General features: G+C 51.0%; 1 protein-coding gene across 6 annotated transcripts in view; it reads left to right on the forward strand.

Annotated features, from left to right (window-relative positions):
• The window catches only part of LOC148757607 (ATP-binding cassette sub-family C member 12-like), a 30,570-nt gene extending 21,792 nt beyond the window's left edge, over nt 1–8,778 (forward strand). For all 6 annotated transcript variants that reach the window (XM_088800364.1, XM_088800365.1, XM_088800366.1 and 3 more), the window contains 7 exons: nt 1,347–1,436; nt 3,128–3,317; nt 3,779–3,938; nt 4,942–5,020; nt 6,139–6,252; nt 7,738–7,902; nt 8,013–8,778. In XM_088800364.1, coding sequence (XP_088656490.1) covers nt 1,347–1,436; nt 3,128–3,317; nt 3,779–3,938; nt 4,942–5,020; nt 6,139–6,252; nt 7,738–7,902; nt 8,013–8,105 — 891 coding nt within the window. In that variant the 3' untranslated portion in view covers nt 8,106–8,778. The remainder of the gene's footprint in view (nt 1–1,346; nt 1,437–3,127; nt 3,318–3,778; nt 3,939–4,941; nt 5,021–6,138; nt 6,253–7,737; nt 7,903–8,012) is intronic.
• The last annotated feature ends 16,987 nt before the right edge of the window (nt 8,779–25,765 follow it).

The following is a 25,765-nucleotide window of genomic DNA, read 5'->3' on the forward strand; positions in this document are numbered from 1 at the left end:
CTCCCAGAGCCTGTCTCACCAGCATTCTTATCCTTCCTTGGAGCTGCCACCCACTGGAACACAAGCCCTGCGAGCGCAGGGATCCTGTCTATCACATGCGCCCCTGGCCCAGTCCCTGCTCCCCTGGTGAAAGGACACGTGGCTGATCCTGCCTCTAGCCCAGCAGCCAGCTGGTGTGGGAGGCCTCTTACTGCTGTGGGAAGGTGCTGAGTCCAAGCCCAGGGCAGGCGTCAGGTGTGAGGGTCCTCGGCCCCGCGGGCTGCAGTTAGTGGGGGTGTGGCCCAGCCTCCTGGGGCAGCTCAGGTGTCTTCCGTGCCATCTCCCTGCGCCCCCAGCAGGAGGCCCACACCCCTCGTGTCTCACCTCTTCTGTGCCTCACTTCACCCAGCCCCTACTCGTACTTTTGGTGGCCACCTCCTGCAGTTTCCCAGGGCTGCGGTGACAAATCACCGGCTAGTGGCTTAAAACCAGAGAAATTGTTCTCTCCCAGTTCTGGAGGCCAGACGTCCAGAATCAAGGTGTCTTCCCTCGGAAGGCTCTCGGGGAGAATCCGTTCCTTTTCCCGCCGGCTTCTGGTGGCTATTGGCGTTCCTTGGCCTGTAGGTGCTTAGCTCCCATCTCTGCCTCCTCTTTCATTTCCTTCTCTTCTCTGTGTCTTCTCCTCCTGGGTCTCTTATAAGGACACTTGTCATTAGATTTAGGACCCACCCGGGTAATCCACGGTGGTCTCAAGCCCCTTAGCTACACCTGCAAAGATCCATTTTCCAAATGAGGTAGCAATCACAGGGGTTTCGATGTGGACACCTTTTGGGGGGACCACCATTCAACCTGCCCTAATACACTGTGTGCACTCGGCTCCCAGGGTTGGCTTCTGGGGACCCTGGCCTATGGTGGATGACCTTATCAAGCCACATCCCCCAGTCTGGGCCTGGATGTCCTCGTGTTGGAAGCAAGCAGACAGACTTGGTTTTCTTCCCCCTCTGATGGTTTGTGGTGATGGATTTCAGATGCTTCTTGGCTGTGGGGGGGTCAAGCAGGGAGGGCGGCAAGAGCAGGACCGCACCAGGGGGCAGCGAGGGGCCCACACCCAGCAGTTCTGTGGCCGGGAGGATCCCAGCTCCACCCAGGAGCCAAGCCCGGGCAGTGGTGGGCTGATTCTCACCATCTGGAGTGCCAGGGATAAATGGAATTACCATTTGTTTTCAAATACAAAGGGAGCGTTTGAAGGAGTAGCTCCACTTACGGGCCCTGGGCTGGGAACCCAGGCCTGCCTGCGCTTTGTGTGGTCCTGAGGCCGCCATGGGGCCTCCCAAGGGCTCTGACGGTGGCTTGTTCCTCGGCCGTAGCTGAGCGGACTGCTCCAAGTGTGCACGCGGACCGGAGCCGAGACCCAGGCCAAGTTCACCTCGGTGGAGCTACTCCGGGAGTACATTTCGGTAAGAAACTAGCGCGTGTGAGGAGAGGGGCGCGCCAACTCTGGCAGCATTCCTGCGAGCATCTGATGTTTTTACAAGTGAAAGGGATGTTTTTAAAAAGTGAACTCAGGCCACAAGCCCTCTTCTTAAAACTCATATTTACAATGAAACCTTGATGTGGAGGGAGAGGTTCTTCTTTCTAAAAACAATTTCCCTAAGGCAGATTCTGTACACAGAAAAGAGAATTCGGCGGCTTACTGCAGTTTCTAAAATTAACATTTGATTGAATAAAACTGTAAAATGAAAAAAAAAAAAAAAAAACTAGTCTAATCCTTCTTTAAAAGCTTTTATGATCAACTTACAAATCCTGCTATTCTTTGAAAAGAAGTCTATCCACTTCAAGTAATCACTTTTAAAGACCTTTGAATAACATTTGGCCCTATTTACAAACTTAAACACTTTGAAAACATTTTAAACTGGATTTTAAAACAATACATTCCATTTCCTTTTTAAGTACCCCGATTATCTGATTTAACAAACAAACCCTCCTGAGGTTACATAAATCTAATAAACTAAATAGAGTGGGCTTTAAGTTTGCATAGCAATCCCAATGCTGTATATAAACAGTAAGCTTTTAGCTCAGAATCATGTTTAAATGAACTATTCAATTATGATTTTAAATTAGAATCACAAGCCCAAATGTTATTAATATTATGAATCCATAAAACATCAAACATGCAGATTCCTTAAAAATATTACTGTCATCATTTTGCTTCTCTGAAATATTTTTATTATTACTTCTAAACCTTTTAGAGGTTAAAAATACTCACTGTCTAGAAGTACAATTATTTTCTCAGCTAACTGTGGTTGCCTATTGACCAGATATTCTGGCTGGTGCCACCCTCATGGGGCAGGCACAGGGGAGCCCCACTTCTTGTCACTAACAGGGACTTCTTAACTCGAGAGGAGGGGCTGTCTTGTAATGCAGCCAAGTTGCTCTACCCCTTAATTAGACTTAGCATTTCTTGGGCTCTTTAGAAACTAAATGTCTTTTCCTTGAAACTCTAAAGACCTCTGGGCTTGACATCCCGCATTCCTGTCATCTTCCTACTTCTGACACTATGATGACCCTTGCAGATACAAAAACTGTATCGGGTTGAATTCTGCAAATCTCAAGGCTTGGTCTGGATCTGGTATCCAGCTTCAGGGTCACACTGCTGGCACTTGCCCAGGCCCACAAGGCTCAGTACGAGCTGTCCCTGTTAGTTGTCCGTCTCTACTCACTAAGCTCCAGCTGCATGACTTTTCTTTCTATTCCTCAAAGTGCCCAAGCTTGTTCTGGCCTCAGGGCCTTTGCATTAGCCATCACCCTGGCTGGAAGGCTCTGGACTCAAATCTCCTTGCAGCAGGCATCTGCCCAGCATTCATCCTCATAGACGCCTTCCCAAACCTTGAAGTTACTTTTATGCCTCCTGCTCCATCTACCACACACGTTCTATGTTCCATCACAACACTGTTTTACTGTCTCCATTTCTGAATTCTTTTCTTGTTCATTATCTGACTTTCACACTGGAACGTGAGTTTCATGCGTGCAGGGTTCCTATTGGTCTAGTAGTTCACAACCTTGAACACCCGTGCCTAGAATTGTGTGAATAAATGAATGAATGAAAAAGGGAATGGATGTTAACCCGTCATTGTTTTTCTGCTTTGAGACCTGTATTCCTGAATGCGCTCCTTGCCTCCAAGTGGGGACCTGTCCCCGTGACTGGCCCAGCCGTGGGGAGATAACATTCAGAGACTATCAGATGAGATACAGAGAAAACACTCGCCTCGTTCTCGACGGGCTGAACTTGAACATCCAAAGTGGACAGACGGTTGGGATTGTTGGAAGAACAGGTTCTGGTGAGGACAAGCTCTGGCTGTGTTTCTTTCAGGCCGTTCTCTTGGCATTTCCAATGAGTGTGCTGGTGAAGCCACCGGAGGGCAGGGTGTGTGTGTGTGTGTGTGTGTGTGTGTGTGTTGAACTGCCTGTGTTTTTCCCTCGATCTCGTCACTGTAAATTAGGGTTTCATGTGGAGTTGGAAGTAAACATACATCAGTTTTTGAATTAATAAATAAGAATCATTCTGGTGAAATGAGACCCAGAGGATGAGTCGTGTGTGAACCATCACTGCAGACACTAGCAGGTTGACAGACGTGTCAGGGCAACCGACCGCCCTGCACAGTGAGTGATTTCTGCCTGTGCCATTGGTCGTCCTCACAGAGCCTTTTCAATACATTAAAAATGCCCTCGATTGGGTACTTGGATGTGACGGAAGTGCCAACTGATGTTTGAGTTGCCGACCTTGCTTCCTTGTCCCCAGGGAAGTCGTCCTTAGGAATGGCCTTGTTCCGCCTGGTGGAGCCAGCCGGCGGCGCCATCTTCATCGACGGCGTGGATATCTGCACCATCGGTTTGGAGGACCTCAGAGCCAAGCTGACTGTGATCCCCCAGGACCCTGTCCTGTTTGTAGGTACAGTAAGGTAGCTGTTTTGGATCGTTGTGCACCCCTATTTTGGGATCATAAAATGAGACCAAGCAGGAACTCTGAAGCGCCAACAGTGTGGCCGGCCTGGGCTTTTCCATCTGAGGGAGGGAGGGAGGCGGCAGGCAGGGGTGCTGGTCCCGTTCCTGAGTGGGGCTTGGGAGACGCCGAGGACTAGGCCCCTGAACGTTACTTATACTTCATAAACTACATGACAGTGAGCAAGGTGCTCCTACGTAGGGTGGGCAGCTAGCCTGGTGTTTGCCTGGATCTCGGTCGGCATCCGATCCGGTTCAACAGATGCCACCCTGCTTTGCGCATTAAATGCAGCCGTCCATCGGGAAGTGCGTCAGTTCATTCCCAAGAAGGGGTGAACAGAAGCCATTCAAGTACAAGAGGGTTGAGGCTTCTAGGATGCTTGAGATCTGATGCCAAGGCACCAGGAGAAAGCCTGTTTCTCACGGAATCCAGTGCAGTGGCTCACCCTCTACTGAGACGCACACCTCTCCCACTGAGCGGCAGATGAAGCAGGGCCATGTTTAGCGAGTACGAAAAACAGAATACGCTCCTTGTCTTGAAACGCCACTCACACCCCGCACAGCCGCTCACCCTCTGCGAGGTGCTGGCAACTGCAGATGTAGCTGCTGCTTCTGAAGGCGATTCTGAGGGGGAATCACTCTCCCTTTCTGTCTGCCAAGAGTTGGCAGAAGGTCAAATCCTCTCTGCTGCTCATGGCCAATGAGAGGACCAAGTGTGTCTTCCTGAGCGCCCAGTGGACCTTACACAGCCCTGCCCACCTTGGTGGTCTCCGTGCCGTCACAGAGCTGTGGGTCCTGGGTTTCTTGGCCTGAGGTTGGTATTTGATGACCGTCCATCGTCCTGGTGTAAGCACTGCCCTGAAGCCACTGGGTCACCACACAGCACCTCCTGCCTTCCCCTGCATGCTGCAGAAAACCTCTCGCCCTCAGGAATCCGGCTCCCTCTCCCTTCCTTCCTTGCAGGTACAACCTGAATCCCTTTGGGAGTCACGCGGACGAGATGCTCTGGCAGGTTCTGGAGAGGACGTTCATGAGACACACAGTAGGTCTCGGGGGCTGTCAGGATGAGTCAGCACCCGTGCCCCAGATACCCGACCCAGGCTTATCTGCTGGCACCACGATCCTTGTTTTTTCTTTATGATTAAAAACAGCAATAGGTGATATTTACTAGGCCTGTGCAGTGATTCAGCCAACACTTCCACATGCATTATCACCTTTGGTCCTGACTACACCCCCCGTGAGGCAGGTACTCTCACCTCCATCTTTAGAGATGCAGAAAGGGAGACTCAGGAAGTACCACGTGCAGGCTAGTGAGTGGCAGAACGGAGACTTGAACCCATGTCCATCTGACTCTAGAGCAGATGGAGTGGCCTGCTGCTCTGCCAATAGCCTCATTCGCCTTTCGGAAGCGAGAAGGCACCAGAAGGTGAGGGGCATGGCATGCTCCAGAATGGCAAGTACCGTGTTTCCCTAAAAAGACCTAACTGGAAAATAAGCCCTAGCATGATTTTTCAGGATGACATCCCTTGAACATAAGCCCTAATGAGTCTTTTGGAGCAAACCTTAATATAAGACCCGGTCTTATTTTCAGGGCAATAGGGTACCTGGTTTGAGCGGACCAAGCGAGTGGACCTGAGACATGGGGACCCGTCCTATAAGAGCTGTGGCTGGGTCAGCGGGGAATGTGGCCCACAGGGGATTCCCGTCCCCCCCCCCACGACTGGGTACCAAGGGGAACATGTCCCAAAACCACTTTGACTTGTCCTGCTGGCTATTTCAGACCCTGTCTTACCTTACCTTGATGACCAGAAAACTCTCCCATCCCACCTCTGTTTTTTCCATGAAAACAGGCACCCTGGGAGCCGTTTACACTTGTTTGTATTTCTCTGGAGCAGTCAGTGCATCATTTGCACTCCTCTGGCGAGCTGTCTACGGGGTTCTGTGAATCACACTGTGATTTTAAATTATTAATGTCCGCCCACTCCCTGCTTGTTCCCTGGTGCCTGTTTGCAATGTTGAAATGATTGTTGTTTTGCACTTTCTTTTCCTCAGTAAAATAAAGGCCGCTGATGAATGCAAGAGAAAGAGGAATCAATAGAGATGACGCAGGACAACTATATGGATCGTCAGCATAAATGTGGCATTTTCTGTGTTTTATAGATAATGAAACTCCCGGAAAAATTACAGGCAGAAGTCACAGAAAATGGAGACAACTTCTCAGTAGGGGAACGCCAGCTGCTTTGTATGGCCCGAGCTCTTCTCCGCAATTCAAAAGTAAGGAAACCGCATGGGAAATGGATCGGTCAAGTTGGGGAGAGTTCCCACAGAGCCACTCAATCCAGGAGCTAGAGCCACGTGTTTGTCTTTCAGCAAAGAGAGAGCAACTGAGCCATTTAAAAACCAATCCCTCTTTTCTTGAGACAAAGTTGTGAGAGGTAAAAATTGAATAATCACAGCCATTTACAGCCACAGCAGCTGCCTCCCCCAGGCCTGTCCCCGGAGGTCTTGCTTAGGTATTCTCTGTCCTCCTGAGTGGTTTGCGTTTGAGAAATCAGCCTCTCAGCTTCTCCCGTGTCCCTGAGCAACAGTACCCAGGACACAAAAGAAGGACTTCAGGGTGCTGGGATATCAGACTGGTAAAACTGATGCTCACTTTTCGTACTGACCTAGCCATCCTTACTTACTGATTTCAAGGACGGGACTGCCGTTGCTTTAGAAATCCCATGCTGTGTGTGTTCTCCAGACGTGCTAATGGCAGGAAAGGGAGTCAGCCGCCTTCAGTGCTGGCTGGGGCCCTCACCACACACTGCTAAGCAGTTTGGTGTTATTGCTGCATTTCATGCTCAGAATAAGGTATAACTCACTTTTACAGACAAGGAAACGGAGCCTCGGGGGAGTTTAACCGAAGTCAGGCGGAGTCAGAGCTCAGCTTGCGCCCTCCGACTGGCAAACCAGCACTGTGGTAGAATAACTTCCCACCCCCAACTGTCCACATCCTGATACCCAGAACCTGTGAATGTGTTACCTTACAGGAAAAGGGGGCTTTGCAGGTGTGATTCATTCAAGGGTTTTGAGCTGGGGAGATTATCCTGGATTACCTGGGTGGGCCCAATGTAACCACACAGGTCTTTATAAAAGGCAGGAGAGTCAGAAAGACAGAAGGACATGTGAGGATGGAAGTAGAGGTTAGAGTGATGTAGGAAAGGGCCCAGAGCCAAGGAATGCAGGCAGCCTCTAGAAGATGAACCAGGCAAGGAAACTGTTTCGTTCCTCGTATCTGCAAAAGGAGTGCTGCCCTGACAATACCTCGACTCTGGGACTTCTGGTCTCCAGAACTGTAAGATAATAAACTGGGGTTTTAAGTCTGTAAATTTGTGGTAATTTGTTACAGCAGCAAAAGGAAACTCATACAAGTGCTGCTATTATATTATGCCTCATGCTGACTCACGTCAGCATGGTAGATAACCCCGGGTGCTTCTTCCTACCACTTTGTAGGATTAGACTAAGCCACTTAAAAAGAGGAGTAAAGAATATATAATCTTGTTCCTCCAGCCAGTCCCTCTGAGGAAGATGAAGGTGGTGTGACGTGACTTATTTTGCCATTGTTTTTCTAACCTTTTGAGATGATGGATACTTAGCTCATTACTTTTCAGCTCCCCCCCCCCCTTTTTTTTTGATAAGTAGAGCTAAGACTATAAATTTCCCTCTAGGTACAGCTTTGGCTTAGTATGACTTTTTACAACATTCCTTCCTCAACAGATCATTCTCCTTGACGAAGCCACTGCCTCCATGGACTCCAAGATGGACACCCTTGTTCAGAGGACCATACAAGATGCCCTCAAAGGCTGCACAGTGCTGACCATCGCCCACCGCCTCAGCACGGTCCTCAACTGCGACCTGGTCTTGGTCATGGAAAACGGGAAGGTGCAGGAAGTTGTGGGCGTCACCTCTCCAGAGGCTCAATGGTTTGGGCTCTGTGGGGATGGGAAGTAGATACTTTCTGACAATTTCAGCTCTTCTTTTCTGATTTCCAGGTGGTCGAGTTTGACAAGCCTGAAGTCCTTGCTGAGAGGCCAGATTCTGTGTTTGCGATGTTACTAGTAGCAGAAACCCAAGTCCAATTATAAAGGGCCCTGTGGGGGCCACATCAGCCGACTTCAGAGGAGGAAGAGGAGTGAGAGGAGCTGGATGAGCCTGGAGGAGGAGGGCTATCCTCCCAGCAGGCAGCCCTGGTCCCCTTTCCCGTCCATCCCTGACACGCAGGCTGAGCTGAAGCAGAGATCGCTTCCCTGCCTCGCCCGGTCATACCTCCCGACCTCTCTCGGTGGGCTGGGGGCTGGTTCTGGGGTGGGGAGGAAGCCAGGGGGTTACAGACCTGTCCCTCACCTCCTAAAACCCCAAGGGTCCCTGTGCGTCCTTATCAATACTACCTCAGTGCCTGAAAATACAAACATTGTAACTGCAAGTTAAAAACTGGTCGAAGTAAACAGAATGGGCAAATGCCTATGGATGGAGTTTCTAAAGGTTTCTTGCAGCATTTTCTTCCCATTTAACTGCTCTGCACATCTATTTTGAGTGAGTGACAAGCAGTAACTACACAGACCTGCACCGTGAAAAATCGGTTACAGTGTTTGGTGAGAAAACTTAAAAATAAAATCATATTGTATGTTCCATTTGGTCTATTAGAATAAGCAGGAAAACAAAATGTTGGAGTTTCTCTATAAATGACATTTTATATCTTCTGTGTTGGTCATTAAAATGCAGTAGGAAATTAAACTACCCCGAAATGTTGCCTTGCAATTATTTTACTGGCATTCCAATTTCTGTACTGTTTCCGCTCACAGACCCTGGTTGCTTTCTCCACTGACTCAGTAATAAACCCCCACAGCGTTTCACAAATAAAAGGCCTTTTCTCCAACCTCAAGGTTTGCTATGATGGAGGCAGTAAAGGCGTATTCGCAGTAGTCCAGGAGTGAGCGCTGCTAATTCACGGTGACATTTGAAAAAGAAAAGAAAATCTGATGGGCCCTTGTGCCAACAGCACACCCACTGTCCGGCTGTTTCTCGTTTCACAGGATTGAAGGCCCGGGTGAGGTTCTCATGAGCATAAGGTATCCTGGCCGTGCCTCCCAGCCCCAGGCTGAGCTCTAAATGGCGGCACAGGGCAGCGATGGCCCCCAAAGCCTCCGGCCCACGTCTCCCACCCCTCCTCTACTCAGTCTTGGTCACACTTCTGTCCTTCCAGACATGGAGGCAGGCGGTGCCTGGCACATCTGAGCACTCCGACTGAGTGGCGTGGGTGCCGGACCCCGGGATGAGTTCATCCAAACACAGGCCGCCGCCTTGTGGGTCTCTCCCTGTCCTCGTCCCCATCTCCGTCCCCATCCCTGTGTATTTGCAGGTTGGAGAGGCTGAGATTTACAACCGACAAGCCATTAGCCAGCATCTCGAGGGCTGGGCTTGTGGAGTTTGCTGCCATCCAATCCCTCTCCTGCTCTCCGGGCCACACCCGGGTAGGTGTGCAGGCCCAGGGGCGAAGCGCCCAGTGTGGAGAGTGCTAGGACCCTGGCTGGGGCAGCCAGGCATCAGTGCTGCCATCAGCACACCAAGAAGCATGTGGTCGAAAAGACCACGAGCGAGGGGCTCCTTGCACAGGCAGCTCCCTGCCAAGTTCATGTCTCCCCATGAAGGGACAGAGTGCGTCCTTAAGCGTCCACTGCCCTGAGCGGAGCCTTCCTTCTGGTCTGTGACCCTGGTCAGAGGTCATCAAACCCACACCCACTGGGCTCTAGAGCAGCTGCCCCAGGCTGAGTGCGGCAGTCACCGTTGATGGATGTCCAACGACTCCCCCATGTGGCAACCAGACCTGGTAGTCCATGCTGGCCGTGGGCATCCATGCCAGCTGTATGATGGGGGTGGGGGACTTTATTGTCTGTCAACTCGGCATCAGCCAGACCATCAGTCTCTGATCACAGGAAGGCATTTCCGTGAGGGCAGGGGAGGGCAGGTGTACAGGGATCCCTGGGGCTCATTCACAGTCACTGAAAGACACGTCACCTCCTGGCACTTGCTTCTGCCCGTGGTCCCCTTGGCGTGCACTGTCCAGAAGAGAATGGCCATCCTGACATCTGGTGAGCTCCTGCCATGTGACAGACACTTTCACCTCATTTCGTTGACCCTTCACCTCATTCCCATTTTACAGGAGAAACAAAAAGGACACACGAGAACAGTTTCTGGAGAGGTTCCAGGGGAATTATAACGAAGCCTACATGTAACTAAACATTTTCTAAATGTTAGATTTGTAAGGGAAGTTGAACAAAGTTTAACAAATTCTGAGTCTTCCCTTAGTGTCTACTTTGGTGCTCATTAGGACACTGGAACTTTTTGAAATGTCCTCATTTTAATCTGGTGCCCCAGTTCTGCTGTCTGCCTCCTGGGTGATCTTATGTTCAATGTTGTGAATGAGAATCTCTTGAATATCCTTTGTTAGATGCCAGCAGAGAATAGAATGAACTAGTTACAATCATTATTAGTACGAATTAATAACAAATTGCCCGTGACATGTTTCGCAGTCCATTGTGTCCTGAAGCTAATGGTGAGGACGGCTGATTTACAGCGGGGTCAGCAAACTATGGCCCAGAGGCCAAACCCAGCCTGCCACCTGTTTTTATAGATAAAGTTGTAGTGGAGTGCAGCCATCCTGATTTGGTAAGCCATTACCCATGGCTGTGTTCACATTCCAAAGGCAGAACTGAGTAGCTGCAACCAAACATACGTCCTCAAAGCCGAAAATATTTATTCTCCTGGCTTTTTACCAGAAAAGGGTGCTGACTCCTGGTTTCGGCGCTGGTATGTGATGTAACTCAGTCAGTGAGACATGAGACTCTCACGTCTCACAGGGGGCTGGGGCCTGAGCAGTTTCCTGCATCACAGCCATTCGTTAGGGACCCTCCTGTCACCCCGGCGGCTTTAACCAATCCCCTAATGCCACAATAACAATGGCACGAACCCTCTCAAACCCGGAAGCCCGATGCTATATAACTAAACGCTCGACCCCTGGTGAGTGCTCGGTCTTTAGGAACGATCCCACTGAGCCCGCCGGCGAAATAAAGCTGTGTTCGCCCTGATCTCTGCGTGCCTCTTGAGCTCCTCGGTCCTCGCCGTTTCCTGCCACATCCTGGTGCCTGGTGTATATGGGGTGTCTGACGTGTACAGCCACCCATGAGCATGGAGGAAGAGGAGGGAGGCCTTCCTTGACACTGGGCTGCTGGTTCACCAACGTTGCAGTCTCCACACAGTGGTCCTTACCGTTTAAGCAGCTTGGGTTGGCTTGCTGTTACTTGCAGTCAGAAACATTATAAACGATGCGGAAGATGGTGATGGCCTCCCTCCTGGGAAGGTGTGTGTCCTGAACTGAGGAAAGGAGGGCCTGGGTCCCTGCACCGGGATGCACACCCATCTTTCCACCTTAGGTGTGGCCTGAGTGACCACAGGCTCACACGGAAGCAAGGAGCTTCCACGCTCATCTCTCTCCAAAGATTCATGCCACTGTTGAACATTTCCCTTACCTGCCCTCCCTGCTGCCTGAGGTCAGAAGGCCTAAGAACTCACTGATTTTATTCTTGCTCTTCAAGCAAACAGATCTGAAGTTGGCCCAGAATTGTTGGCTAAAATGTAAAATATTCTTTGCTAAGAGTTGGGATCACTTTGGCCAGAACAGCATGATTTAAAATGAATTGAAAAGCGCAGGAGGTCATTTTGGGGTCAGATGGACCGATCAAAGAAATCACTTTTCTTTTGGCCCGTGTACAAGGTCACCTGTGGGTGATGCTAAATCGAGCACTAAAACCTTCACATAAATGCTGATCTCCATGGAGAGGGTTTGACTTCGTGAAGTGCATGTTCATTTTTTCTTAGCATAATGTCTTCAAGGCTTTTGTCAGCATTTCATTCCTTTTTAAGCCACCCTAATAAGTGTGATAGCTCATTGTGGTTTTAATTTGTCCCTAATGTTTAGTGATATAGAGCATCTTTTCATGGGCTTATTGGCCTTGCATTTCTTTTAAAGAGCAATGTGCACAACATGGACGAATCTTACAGAGACACACTGTTCTCCCATCTTGCAAAGTTCCTTCTCTAATACAGTGTCTTGGACGAATGTTCTCACTATGTCAGAATATGGCAGGAACTCAGAGACTATAATTATTAGCTATGAGCTAAGCACCTGACATACATCATAGCAGTAAGTCTTTAAAACAACTCATGAGGTAAAAACGGTTCTTCCTGTTTGCTCAGGGAGATTATGTGACCTGCCCAACATTACCCAGACGGTCGTGAGAGGAAGCAGGATTCACACCCAGAGCCACTCACCGTCCAATCCCTTCACTGCACAGATTAGAAAACTGAGGCCAACAAAGCCTAAAACGGGTCCACGTTCATCCACAGAGTGACTGGGGGAGGGTCAGACTCCTGAATCCCAGCCCAGTGCCATGTCCATGACACCACACTGAGGGTTGCACAGATTGTTCCAGAAAAGGACTACGGTGGCCCCGTTCTGTGAACCAAGCCATAAAGGAAATAAAAGAAAACAGTTCTTTCCTCCAGCGAGCTTATCGTATCACAGGGAAATGACTTAAATGCACCAAAAATACACAGTAAAATGCTGGGGGACAAAGTGTAAGGTTAGATGCAAGTGCATTCGTTCATTCGTTCACGCAGTCAGTATTTCACCTGATCATTCGCTGTTTTGATCCTTCCTTCCTTCCATTAAAACAAGGGAGAGGTGAATGAGGTTGGAAGAGGTGAGGACGACCCTGGAAACAACCAGCAGCTCTCGTAGGACAAGTGGGGGCCTGAAGGTGACGGGCCTGGGAAGGGCACTCCTGCTGGGAAGTTCTCCAGAGACCCGAGGGGAGCGTGAGCCTGGGGGAGGGGGACGGCGGGGGCGGCCACACGAACGAGGGCTGAGGCTGTAGAAAACAGCCAGGACCTTCCCTGTCTGCTCTCCAAACACAGCTGGAGCCACCACCACTTGGATACAATTGGTGATGGGAGAACAGTTTGCTGCAGAGACAATTAGGGCAGGCTCTGGGAAGAGCCTGTTAGCAATCAAGGGAGTCTGGCCAAAAAAAGCAGGGTCTCCCACAATCCCACTGCAGCCGAGCCAACAAGCTCAGGGAGACAGAAGTGAGCTGGTTCCACCACAGCACCCCGACTCCCGCCTTCCCAAGGCAGGACGGGCGTCCTGAGGACAAACTGCCAGCGACATGCAAGGGCTGGTCTGTAACGGGCACGCCGCCCCCGCCAGCAGGAAGCTGTCTCCTGGGCACGCAGAGGGAAGAGACATGGCGCCGAGTGACCTCTGGCGCACTGTGTGCCTGCAACGGGTAAATCCAAGATTGTCTGCATAGCAGGATGATTTAGGAAACGGCGAGGCCACTCTGTCCAGGGAGCACGTTTGGCCTGGCAGCCCAAGGCGAGCTTTGGTAAGTGGTCAGAACTACGCACGCCACAGCTCCAATGACATTCCTGCTGTCTGCAACGTGGGGATTTTAGAGCCGAGCGTCCTCAGGCTAAGCAGAGGCAACACACTGATATCTGGGTTGACAAACCGGAGGAGGAGAAACGAGCCCTGGCTTGGGGATTCCAGGTCCCTCTGGCCACTCTCACGCCCCAGTGCGCTTTTGCTTCCAGCGGTGTGGACTTAGAACTCTTCTTCCCAGGACCACCTGGGGCTACTGGAAGCCACACTCCTCACACTTGAGAAACGGAGAAGAGCCTAGAAGCTTACATCCCTCCCGAGCAGCTCTGAGCTGATATGGGACCACTCTGAAATGTAACTCACACTGCCAAGTTGCGTGTGGGAGCAGGCTGAAGGTAGCCCCACAGGACTTTGCCGGAACCTGAATTCTCCCCCACCTTGTCCCGCTTTCCCCTGACCGTTAGAGGTTTTCACTGCGAGTATTGCTTGATAAAGTACCAGCATAAATATCCTTGTCTCAGGGCTTATTTCTGGGGAATCCTACGTAAGACAGAGTCAAAGACCTGAATTCAAACCCAAACCCATCATCTCCAAGATCTCAGCACCCCTGGGGGGCCCACCGCCCACTTTCTTCTTAGCCCAGGCCTGAGCTACTTCAGACGACACTCACCTCACCCACTGTCTCTGGGATGGAGCCCAGGCCAGAGGGTCACACCCTGCGGCCAGGACGTCTGGGTGCGCACGGGACCAAGGTGGGCCCGCCAGGGTCAAACACAGGACTTACTGCAGCAGGAACCAAGGGGACAACACAGGTTCCCCTTACATGGTGGGGACCACAAACCTCTTTAGCTTCAAGCTTCCAGATGCTATTTTTTGCTATCACAAGGAGAGCATCTGCCAGAGAACGAAGCCAACACAGAACAAAAACTGGGGATACTGTGTGCCCTGGCATTCGTCACCTCCTACTAGATAGCACACTGCTGATGGCCGGGCCCTGGGGCTGACCTCCTAACCCCCGAGGGACCCAAATGCCCCCACTATGCCAGAACCACGCTGTGTTGTGCCCCAAATGGGGAGAAGCGCCCTCACTAGGTGGCCCTGCCCAGCCCGGGGGCCAGGCTGGGACCAGATGCCTTTTCAGGTCCAGGCTGCCCCTGCACAAAGCGTCCTCCTGCAGGTCAGTCCCTGAATCAGGGCCGAGGCCAGGGGGACCCCCGCGACACTGTTCTACCAGCACCTTGAAGCACTTAAGTCAGAAAACATTTATTTAGAGCTCGCCATGTGCTCGCAGCGCTCTGCCAGTGTTGCCCGATGACCTTGTTTCCTTCTCACGAGCTCCGTGAACACGGTGGTTTCCACGTTCTAAGACACAGGCTCTCAAGCTACTCGGCCAAGGACCTCGCATTTTTAAAGTACCATTAAGTTTTCCCAGTGATTTTACAACTTGAATCTCCTGTGATTATCATAAGTTTCCTGACTTGGGATTATTAGCCCTCATTTAGAATTTTAAAACCAGCCCAAAGCATAAAAGGTTGAGATAAACTGCCCACGGTCCCATGGCCACTTCAAGGCAGGGTCCCTTTGAAAACCTTCCAGCTCAGAGCTGGAAGGCCATGCAGTTGCAGCTGGTCATCCAACTGGAGGGGAGAAGGCTCAATGGAGGAGGCTTGCCTAATAGCAAGCTGGGGTCTGGGGTCTTAGTCTTCCTCTTCTTTTATTCTACTGTGCCCCTTGGAAACTCTCTCTGTCTATGATTCTCTGTCTCTGTCTGACCTGTCTCATCTGTCTGTCTCAGTGTCTGTCTGTCTCTGTCTCTCTCAGGGTGGGAGTGGAGGGCTTGACCAGGACACCGGTGGGCCGTTGAGCAGCCATAGCCAGCAGGCCGGCCCTGTGGGCTGTCACAAGCAGAGACGGCACAGAAGGAGACTGCAGCCAAGGTGAGTTTAGCGTCAGAAAGAGGAAGCCATGTAAATGAAAACCTTCAACTGCACTGGAGAGGTGGTGAAGAAAGTGAGTCAGCAGGACTGGTGCAAACTCCACCCCTGAGCCAAGCTCCACCCCTTCCCCTCAGGAAAGTTCCTGCGCGGGGATTGATGTGCGAGGATTGATGTACAGCTCCTGAGTGGGGCTGGCAGCACAAGTAGAATTAATGAGGACGATGGCTGGGCAATGCACTGTATGAATAGACCCAAGCAGAGAACAAATTGAAACGACTTTCCTAAATGAGTCCCAGCAAGGAACAGAGAGAAGATGCAGAGGACAATAGAAGGTGCTGGAGGCAAGGGAGTCGGGAGGGGTGGGAAGGCCCTGAAAATGATCACCAAAAGTTATTTATTTGAAGCTCTCGGTGACAGCAACCCAGATTAAACTGAAACATGAACACATGAAAGTAACTGAAGGGACTGGCACCTGGAGAGGAGAACGATGGGAGTAGAGGAAAATGTGAAAATCAAGAAAGTGAAGGGTGTGCCACAGTACACGGCTGTGTTTGTTTTGCAGCTGTGTGCACAGTGGAGCCCCAGGAGACGGAGACCCTGGGGAAAGACGAGGGCACTGCTGGCTGCCATGTCAGAGCAGCACGGCTCACTGGGCTTCCAGCACCTGTGTTAGGATGGAGCGCTCTGGGTGGGACAGGAATGCACTGGGGATGGAGGCCTGCGGCCAGTCACATCCTGGAAGTGGTTAGCACTTCCAAGGGACATGAGCATGACCCAAGTGTTTCCCAAGGCTCAGGCCTCACCATTTCCTGTGAGTTAGTTGGAGCAGCGGCAACGGGGCTTCAGGCGGGGCGGTGTGGGCTGCCTCCCGTGGTGCCTGATTTCTTCATCTTGTGAAGAAAAGGCAGTGGGAAGCTTAGTTCCTCCCTGTAGCAGCCAGTGGGCTCACCAAGCATCCCATCTGCACCTCCCCCACCTCCACCTGCCCAGCCCCCTTGCTATTAGGGGAGGAATTCTTGCAATTCTCCCCAGTTTTGGTTAACAGGCTTAAATGTAAGTGACATGTGTCCACACGGGCTGATGCACAGAACACCCAGGGCAAAACCCTTCCAGTGTTTTGGCCAAGCGCCAGATGGCTCTCCCACTGGCGGCACCCCCACCGTCTAGGCTGCCTGAGTAAGTATGTGAGGAGCCGCCCTTCCCCTCCCTATCCCTACCACCGCTGACCTGAACAGAACCAGTGGTGTGAGTGAGAAATGCATTCCAGCATGTTCAGTAAAAGACCAGTCTTTGTTGGGTGAGGTTTTGTTTCAGTAGCATGGCCTGGCAGACTCTAATATTCTACTTAATAGGCACCAATTAGTATCCAAATTGATACTCACAAAAGCGCTATGATGGCAGTAAGCCATCTTGAGTTTGATCATTTAAATTCAATAAGCATTTATTGAGTCCCTACTAAGTTCCAGACATTGTGCTAAGTAAGCCCTGTGCGACTGAGATGAACCAGATCAGGTGTTTCCATCTATCTTGTTGACAAGTTCACGGGTTCGTAGTAATGGCGCAGTGGGAGAGGTTCTGTTGTACTGGGTTCAGGGGTACCATGGGGAAACCAGAGAGCGGATGCCAGAAGCAGGGGTGGGGGTGCGTCAGGAGGACCCTACAGAGGGGTGTCCTTTGAGCTGGGCTTTGAGGAAGTATATGGATGTACCAGCTGAAGAAGACTCAAAGAGCACGCCAGTCGGAGAGCGAGGAGGATCGGACACCAGCAGTGGTCTGCTTTCTCTCAGGTCTCCCCTTGCCCTCCACATACTCACACTTGGGGAGCTCCCGAGAAGGGAGCGGAACAACCACCCTGCCAGAAACAGCTCTAGATTGCATCAGAGCCCTCGGGGACTCGGGGTTCTCTCTGGCTCTGGGTTCTAGGTGTGATGAGGGGAGCTGGAGGGGCGAGGATACCTAAGTGGGCATCTAGGTGTCTAGATGGACTGCCATCCACCTGGGAAAAATCAGCTGAGCCAGGAGAGGCCCAACCTTTGAAAGCAAAGGAAGGCAGTATGGTAAGGTCATGGAGGGGCCATTAACTAACGGGGGAAGGAGTCAAGGAAGGGAAGGATTCAACTTTGTTAACTCATTAGTGGCTGGCTGCTGACCAGAAAACAGCATCCTCCGTGCCTGTGTTTTCTACTTCATCCAGGAGCCTCTCTGGCGTTCTGGAATTTCTGTTAACACAGGCAAGCATCTGCATGGTAAATTCCAGTGCCACACAGTTCTTACTGACATGTCTCCCAGGCTGAGACCTAAAGGGGACCCTGTGTGTGGGAATAAACAAACACCTGATGAGCCCTCGCTCTGGACAGGGTGTGGGGCTAGTGGGGACACACTATGATGGATAGGACGTAGCTGGGCTCTTGAGTGGTTCCAGTCTATGGGCAAGCAGACGTGCTCCACACCATGAATGACCCCCAAGGGGGTGGTGGGGTGCAGAGCGAGCCCCGCTAACATCAGGCCTCGGGTGGTCCTGGGGCTGGAGGTTCGGACAGCAGGGCGCCAGGAGGAGAAAAAGGCCATCCCAAAGGACAGCAAGGAGCAACATGAGGGACGTGAGCTGCTCAAGTTCAAGGAGGAAGCACGGGCCCCAAAGGGGAGAACTACTGAAAAGTCAAAAGTCATGAAAAGACTGGAATAGAGAAAACACCGAGGAACAGGATGGAGGACAGAGAAGGCCCAGACACTTTGCTGGGAGCCCGGCTGGAGGTCCCGTGCCATTGCTAGGTCGTTTGCTGTGCCTTTAGGGGGTGGGCAGATGTGTTTAAGGGCTCAGGGTCTGCATGTCCATCTATGTAGTCTTGAAGCCAGGACCCACAAAACTCGGTCCCAAGGAGGGTTTGAGGTCAAGAAAATCCACAATGAAGAGTGATTTCAAAGCAGTGCACCTGTCCTCGACTTACACTTCCCGGCCACGGAGGGCGCACACAGACCTCAGCCCTTCTTCACACACCCCTGTTCTCTCCCTCATCCACTTTACTCCAGGGCTGCAGCAGCTCCCAAACCGGCCTGCAAAGCTTCACCCTCTAAGCCCCGCCTTCCAGACCTCTTGCATTTCCCTCCCCGCTCCCTTCTCCAGATTTCTGTGCCAGCGAGTCTAAAGAGCCTGCCAAGCAGAGTGGTGCCCTTCTCCGAGGGGAAGGAGCAGGCTCATCAGAGGGCAAGGGTACCAGGGACGACTGGAACACTCCTTTAACATTATGTCCCATCACATATATAACACAGCACCAAACGGCAAATATGAAGAAGCAAAGGCCTGGCAGGTCAGTGTACAGGCTCCTCCGCATGCTGTAGGACTGCTGGGAACATCACAGGGACAGTGTGTGGGGTCCCAGAGAGAACATTCCATGTCCTTCTAGGGCAAGACAAAGTCCCTTGTCCATGCCGAAAGTCCACGTCCGAGGGTGTCTCCCTGTGCCTCCGGGATGGTCCTGACAATGCAGGTTTGACCTTGCGTTTCACGGTTGACACATCCTCGGCCTACACTGCTAAATGCCTGAGCACTGAGGGGAGGGCACACCATTGATTTTCCGGCTACAAAACGATCCTACTTTACGACACTGTAGGTGCCACGACGCTCGGATGCTGCTCGGCCCTGGAATCAATCCTGCTCCAGCCAAAGGGGTGAAAAAAACTCCCTAGTCATTTTCCATTCGTCTCACACGTTGCATTTCCTGACATAATTGCCCGATCCTGGGGTGCAGCTGCCTCTCCATCTCGCAGCTGGAGATTGGTACTGTTTCCTGGTTCCCGCACAGGCAGGGGACATAAAAATGTTTTTGTGAAGAGTGAATCCTCTGGGAATTAGCTTAGGCCACACACCGTGCACTTGAAGTGCGAGAAGGGTGATTCAAAGCCGGTCCTGTGAGCGCAGGTAAACTGGGTTGATACCCAGGTCACCTACTTCCAGCAGATGGGGCCTGTGAGGGCTCCCTGAGGACCTAACCCCAGGTATCACTAGGTGGCCAAATATTCCCCAGCTACCTTCATCCCGCCTCACACCCTCATCTCTCATCCCATCTTTGACTCCTTCCCTCACCACAACTCTACGACAGGTGTCCTCTGGCCCAGGAAGTAGAACAGTGCTTCCCAGAGAGTGTTCTCCGGAACCCTAGTCCGTAGGTTAGTTTGGGTTTCCAAGAGCATTTGCTGAGATAAAGGTCCCTGGTTCCTGAAAGTCGGGGAATGAGAGTGGGGAAGTGAGACAGGGAAGCAAAAGCAGCCGATCACGGATGAGCTATGGGGGCCCTTACCCCATGTACTGCAGCTTAACCCCGCGGGGGAACTTGGCAGCCCGTTAGAACTTGACAGTCACCCCACCCCAAGGTCACGGCAGGGAGCCGGGCGGTGCCACACCACCTCTGTCACTCTCTCCTCTCGAGTGTTCATTCCTTGGCACTTCTTGCTTGCTTTGGGTGAGCAAAGCGGGCTCCAAGGGTCCAAGAAGGCCCTCGGGAGCGGAAATGCAGGTGCTGCCCAGGGGCGTGGGGCCAGCGGGCTGAAGCGGGAAGACAGATGGACATGGGTGGAGCGGACAGTGATTGCCAGCACTTTCTACATACCTGACCACACAACCTCGTCTGCTCCCTCCAAAGAGCATCGATTCATACACTGATACATTCAGGATAAACCTGGCTTAGAGGCTCAGCAGGAGACGTGTACCACCCAACTCTGAACATGGTGCTTCTGTTATAAGAATAACAAGCTTTTGAGCCAGGAGAGAAGATGGTACCTGAGAAGTGGGGGCAAGGCTTTGAGTGTTGTCAGGCCGGGGAGCAGTCCAAGCCCTTTCCTTGGAAGCCAGTGGACAGGTCTGGCTCAGTGAAAGGAAGACGTGTAATTATTGGACCAGACACTAAAGGAATGGAGGGGCAGTGGACTTGCCAGGCTGGGTGTAGTTAACAGGATCAGGGTTCTGTGTGTGTGTGGGGGGGAGGGTGAGGATGGGGGGGAGAGATAGTAAGGGAGGGGACTTGCTGGCTCTGAATCTGGGTCATTTTAATAATGTCTTCATTTTGATCTTAGCTCCAGGATTGGCGGGCAGGAAAATCGGCAAAGTCAGGGTATTTCTCCCCCAATGTCTCTGCTTATTTGGCGTCTCCAGCACTAGCTGTGTCTCTCTGAATCCCTGGGTGGCCTCTGCCATGACTTAGCTTCTGAATTTCAGACAAAGGACGGAAGGGTCACCTCTGCTCACAGCAGGACGCTCCCTGCCCCCCATTATGCATTTCCCACTGGCTGAGGGGAAACCTGCCTTTTCACAGAACTGGGCCGGGAGGAGGTGAGGGAGAGTAGCGCCCCAAGGTCCTAAAGCCTTCTTCTGGTGTGGAGAAGGCCATTCTCTTTCTTTCTTCCTTTACCACTATGTTAAAAGTCCCACAAGAAACTCAGCCTGTGCTGAGATTTCCAACCCCCTTTCAAGCCTCCATATTGCCAAGGAGGCAGGAAACTTTGGGAGGCTCTTAACTCAAACTGTTGTGCTTTTCTGTGGATAAGGAATAATAGTTGTCCTTCGTTCAGAGTCAGAAGAATGGATTAGTCCCTTGGGAACCTACAGATTTAGTTGAAATTAATCTTCCAAAGATGAACAAAGAACATGAAAGAAAATCCCAGATTGACAATAAAAAGAACTGAGGCTCTTGCCAGAAAAAAAAAAAAAAAAATTAAAAAAGAAGCACAAGCAAATTGAATCCCCCAATGCCAGTAGCATTTCCTTTTCTGCTCTCTATTGCATTCTGTACCTGCCCCAGAGTATGCAGTGTGGTTCCAGTACCCTTCTAACTCAGCTGGCCCAGTGCTTCCTACACTTCCCCAATGACTAACGCCCTTTTGCACTGTAACTCACCCGAGGAGACAAGATTCTGTGCTGGCTGCAGGGGAGACAAGTGCGTTCATTAGGAGGTGGGAACCAGACTATGCCTGTCTACTTTCTGTTTCTCTCAGATCCACTCCCAGCATTCTCTGTCCCACTCGGTGTCACAGGAAACTACATTTCCCAGACTCCCAGCATGTGCTCTCTGGGTGGGATGAGAGGAGGAAAAAAGCCAGGTGTTTCTTCCCATCTCCCTCTGCTTACTATGGTGTCTCTGTCAGTGGCTTGGTATCCTCCATGGCTTCAGTTTCCATCAGACAGCCCCTCCCTCAATTGTTCTGGGTACTTCCCAGCAGCCCCTGGAATGATTTTAGCTGCTACCTGGAGGCCTGGCTTCTGGACTCATAGACCCATCTTTCAATTGTTCGTCCAGCCCTCAGATGATAGTGACTTCCTGCCGTTCCTAATTTCTGGCTCCTCACTGTCCTGTTTGGCTTCTCAGCCCTGTCATTACCTGTGTCACCAAGTCCCCATACTTAAATTGCTTCTGCTTGGAAGACCTGGAGTGATTTCTGCTTTTCTGACTAGAGCCTGATTACAATAGTCTGTCCTGGTTGTTGGGGACCAAAAAGACCTCCACTGGCCAACGAGATGAGAAGCTGATCCCCCTAACTAAGCAGTCATGGTAAACAGAAGCCCGGCTGCAAGGAGCAAGGATTGGGGTCGCCCTCATTATCACAGAGGCCCCTCAATGCCCCAGTTTCCACAATATCCCTCTGTCCAGCCCAGAACATTCTAGGATTGCTACTGTTACTTCCTATTTTTATCCTGTTTCACAAACATGGAAATTGAAGCCAACAGAGGTGAAATCAATTGCCAAAGGTCAGTGTGGGGTTTGAACATGGGGGTGGGGTGGGGTGGGGGTGGGTGAGAGGGGTGGGGGCGAGTGGGGGGGTGGGAGGGGTGGGGGCTGACTCCAGAGCTTATGCTTCTGACCACCTTCTACTCTGATCCCTTGTGTGCTCCCCACATGGTCCCCCAAATATGCATGGCCCAAGGCCTTCTGTATCTGATCAGCTTAGATTTCTTTCTCCTGGTTTCTTCTGGCTTGAAATAGAAGTTGGACTGAAGAAGAAAATATGTGCCTGATTATTGCGTCTTAGATCTCATTTGATTTCTAACCAACATAATTCTTTCATCAATTCTGCCCTCAAACGGCAGAAACGGCCCTTGGGTCCTGAATGCTTGGTTAACCGTGGGGGCCGCTTCACGGATAAAGATCCTCTCTCCTATAAAGTGGTAATGAGCCTCCCTCCAACACTCTCTTCCCAGCTATGTAAGCACTTTGAGGGCATTTCAAGATGTTGGGTGAGGTTAGGGGGTGGGCTCCACACACAGAAGGGAACAAAGCTCACAATTCCATGAGGAGATGGCGCCATGACACTGGGCTCATTAGCAGACATCTCTAAGCAACTGGTGACAACCACTGGCGCAAACCCCTTTTCTTCCAGGAACATTCTAGGCCACAGACTAGAAGGCGGTGTCCTTAGCCATTCCCCAGGAGCCCGGCCTCATTAAGGAAAGAACTTAGTTGTGTCCAAAAGTTCCTCAGAATGACAAATTAACTAAGCTTTTTATAAACCGTGGCCTTGGGGACAAGGAAGAACTGGGTTATTCCCAGGGAGTCTGTTCCACTGATGCAGGAAGCCTGTCGTCTTGCAAAGAGCCCTGTGTGGAGTCAGTGGGAAAGCACAAGGCACCTACTAGGGAACGAGAGAATTTGCCGAGATCAGACTAGGGCTGACCTGATTTCTTACTGGGGAACCATTGCCTGGTGCTGAGACGAGAAACATAAGAGTGAATCTATTTCAAGTTTTTATCATCACCATCATCATTGTATCATCAATGGCATTACCACCCTCAGCCCAGACAACATTTATTAAGGCTGCTGGGTTGGGCACCTCGTTCCGGTAGCCAAATAAAGTAGGAGTGATTAATTATGAGATGTGGGCCCACATCTGGGTTTCCGTCAAATCAGTAATGTATTAATCAGCCATTTCCTGTGGGTCTGTGATGTGGTGATCCATAGATCTAAAGCCTGGTGCACATTAGAATCACCTGGAAAGATTTAAAATAAAACCTGGGCCTGGGCCTCACAACAAGCGAATTCGGTCTCTGGTCGTGGGAACCGGCCTTCACATTTCTCAAAGAGCTCCACTGGGGGCTCTGACGTGCAGCCAAAGCTGCCATCAACGGTCCTAAGAAATGTGCCGGAAACTGTGCAGAGATTCAAAAGAAAACGCCTGACCTCTAGGTACTTCCTGCCTAGTTAGGGAAATAAAATGCAGTTAGATAGCAATATATGCGTTAACTGATAAAATAAGAAAACAACTCAAGAGACGTTTCAAAGTGGCACTTCACCGGGAGAGAAAGAGAGAGAGAATTTGCCAGATGAGTGGAAGGGACACAAAGGTTCAGAAGAAGTGGAGACGGGAGTAGGATGGAGTGCTCTGGGGGAGAACTGAGGAGGGGCTTAAGGAGAGTCAGGGAGCAGCTGCATCATTCCAAGCTGAAGTGGTCTCAATAGTTCTAGAAAAGCAGATTAAACTTATTATTTTCTGGAAGTGCGGGTGAGAGAAAGAACATTATTAACGGCGAGTCAGTAAGAGTGAGGATTAAAAAGCGAGGTTACAGGCTGGATTGAAAATGCCTTGACTACGTGGCACAGCAGATGTCTAGAGCTGATCCATGGTGCATAACTGAAATCGACAGCAATCGCCTAGAGTTAACACCACCATACTGTGCACCTGAACATTCAAAGGTTGTTAAAAAGGCAGATCCCATGCTAAAAGTTTTAACACACACACACACACATAAGAAAACTTTGGGAGGTGATGGGTACATCTGCTACCTTGACTGTGGTGATGGTTTCACAGGTGTACCCATCTGTCCAAACTCATCAAATTGTATACATTAAAATGTGCTGTTTTGTTGTATGTCAATAATATCTCAATAAACCTTTTTTTAAAAAAGAAAATGGCCTTGACTGCAAGCTCAGGCGCGTGGCTTTCATCCTGTAGGTAACAGAGAGACTTGATTCCTGAACAGGCGGGTGACAAGATGCAGATAACTCTTTTTGTGTGTTGGAGGTTTGGGTTTATAATGTAATGAAATGGGTGTGGGCTGGAGTGGGGGGCGGGAGGAGCCAGGGAGAGAGAGGACATTTAGAGGGCTGTTGTATTATCTCAGGAACGAGAGCTCTGACCAAGACAAAACTGTGTAGCTAGAGGAAGGCAGAAGAGACGTTCTGGAAGAACGTGACTGACCAGTGGGATATTCGAGTTTCCAGTTGCCTTGGGCAACTGGTTGGCTGGTGGTGCTACTCACCAAACAGGAAGGCGGCCAGCTGGCACGGGAGGGGATCAAGTCTTTGCGACGGCTGGCCCGAAGTTACACTGTGGTCAGTCACTGACTGATCAAATAAGCCTAGGCCTTTTGAGAGTTAGTTTCCTCATCTGTAGAGTAGGGCTTAGACTGTTAGGTCAGCTGTGGGCCATGGTCAAAGCGGCCAGGAGCCAAGTCAGACCCCTCTTCGCATGACGGAAACTGGGGCCCCTGGCGTTTCCCCGAAAAGGCAGCAGATCCTGGTGCAATAAACAGCTCCAGATGCAGCTGCTCACGCCCGATCTGCGCTGGGGGGCTGCTCATCTGCCACCTCACTCAGCCAACCCCCACCCCAAAAGTCGCGTATATGCCTCCCTTGCTCTGCCCTGGGCGCCATTTCACCGCCCCCGTCTGTGGACGGTGAACCTCGCCTAGGGGCGCAGAATAAAGCACTCACTTTGCTCAACCCGCCTGACTCTCTCAGCCCCATTGTCTCGCCGCAAGCCTTACATAGACCACTGGCCTTGCATGTTAGTGGGGCAGACTTCACACAATGTCTCGCTCATGCCCACCACTGGGCCTTGCAGCGAGTTCAAGCTGTCGGAGGCGGTGTTTTTGGTATTATTATAAAACACAGAAGATGTCTGCCGGGATGAGTTGAGTTTTACACATGCTATACTTGCATGTGTAGATGATATTTCAGCCTTCTAAGATATCTACAGAAACGTGCAGTACGCAGTAGGTAGCATAGGCCCAGTGCTAAAGTTAGGGCCTGAAATAAAGAGAGGAGGGTCATTTACACCGAGGTGGCAGCAGAAACTCATGGAGATGGATGCGATTGCAGGGAAAAGGGGTTCAAGAATGGGCTGGGCCCAAGCTCACTGGTCGGGCCCATCCCTGACACAATCACTACGACCTTGTCTGAGCCTGGGTCACATGACGACCCTTAGGCCTGAGGATGGGCTCTGGCCTGCTCAAACATGAACTGAGAGTACACAAGGGAGTCTGCTGAAAGGTAGATTGGAGGCGCTATTCATCCACTAAACAGGGTCCGCAGGCCAAATCCCTCTCTCCCACAAATGTTTTGTAAATAAAGTTTTATTGGCACACAGCCTCACCCATATGTGT

Source organism: Rhinolophus sinicus, chromosome 8 (assembly GCF_057876585.1).
Source record: "Rhinolophus sinicus isolate RSI-liver-muscle chromosome 8, RSI-T2T, whole genome shotgun sequence".
In the NCBI taxonomy this organism is placed as follows: domain Eukaryota; kingdom Metazoa; phylum Chordata; class Mammalia; order Chiroptera; family Rhinolophidae; genus Rhinolophus; species Rhinolophus sinicus.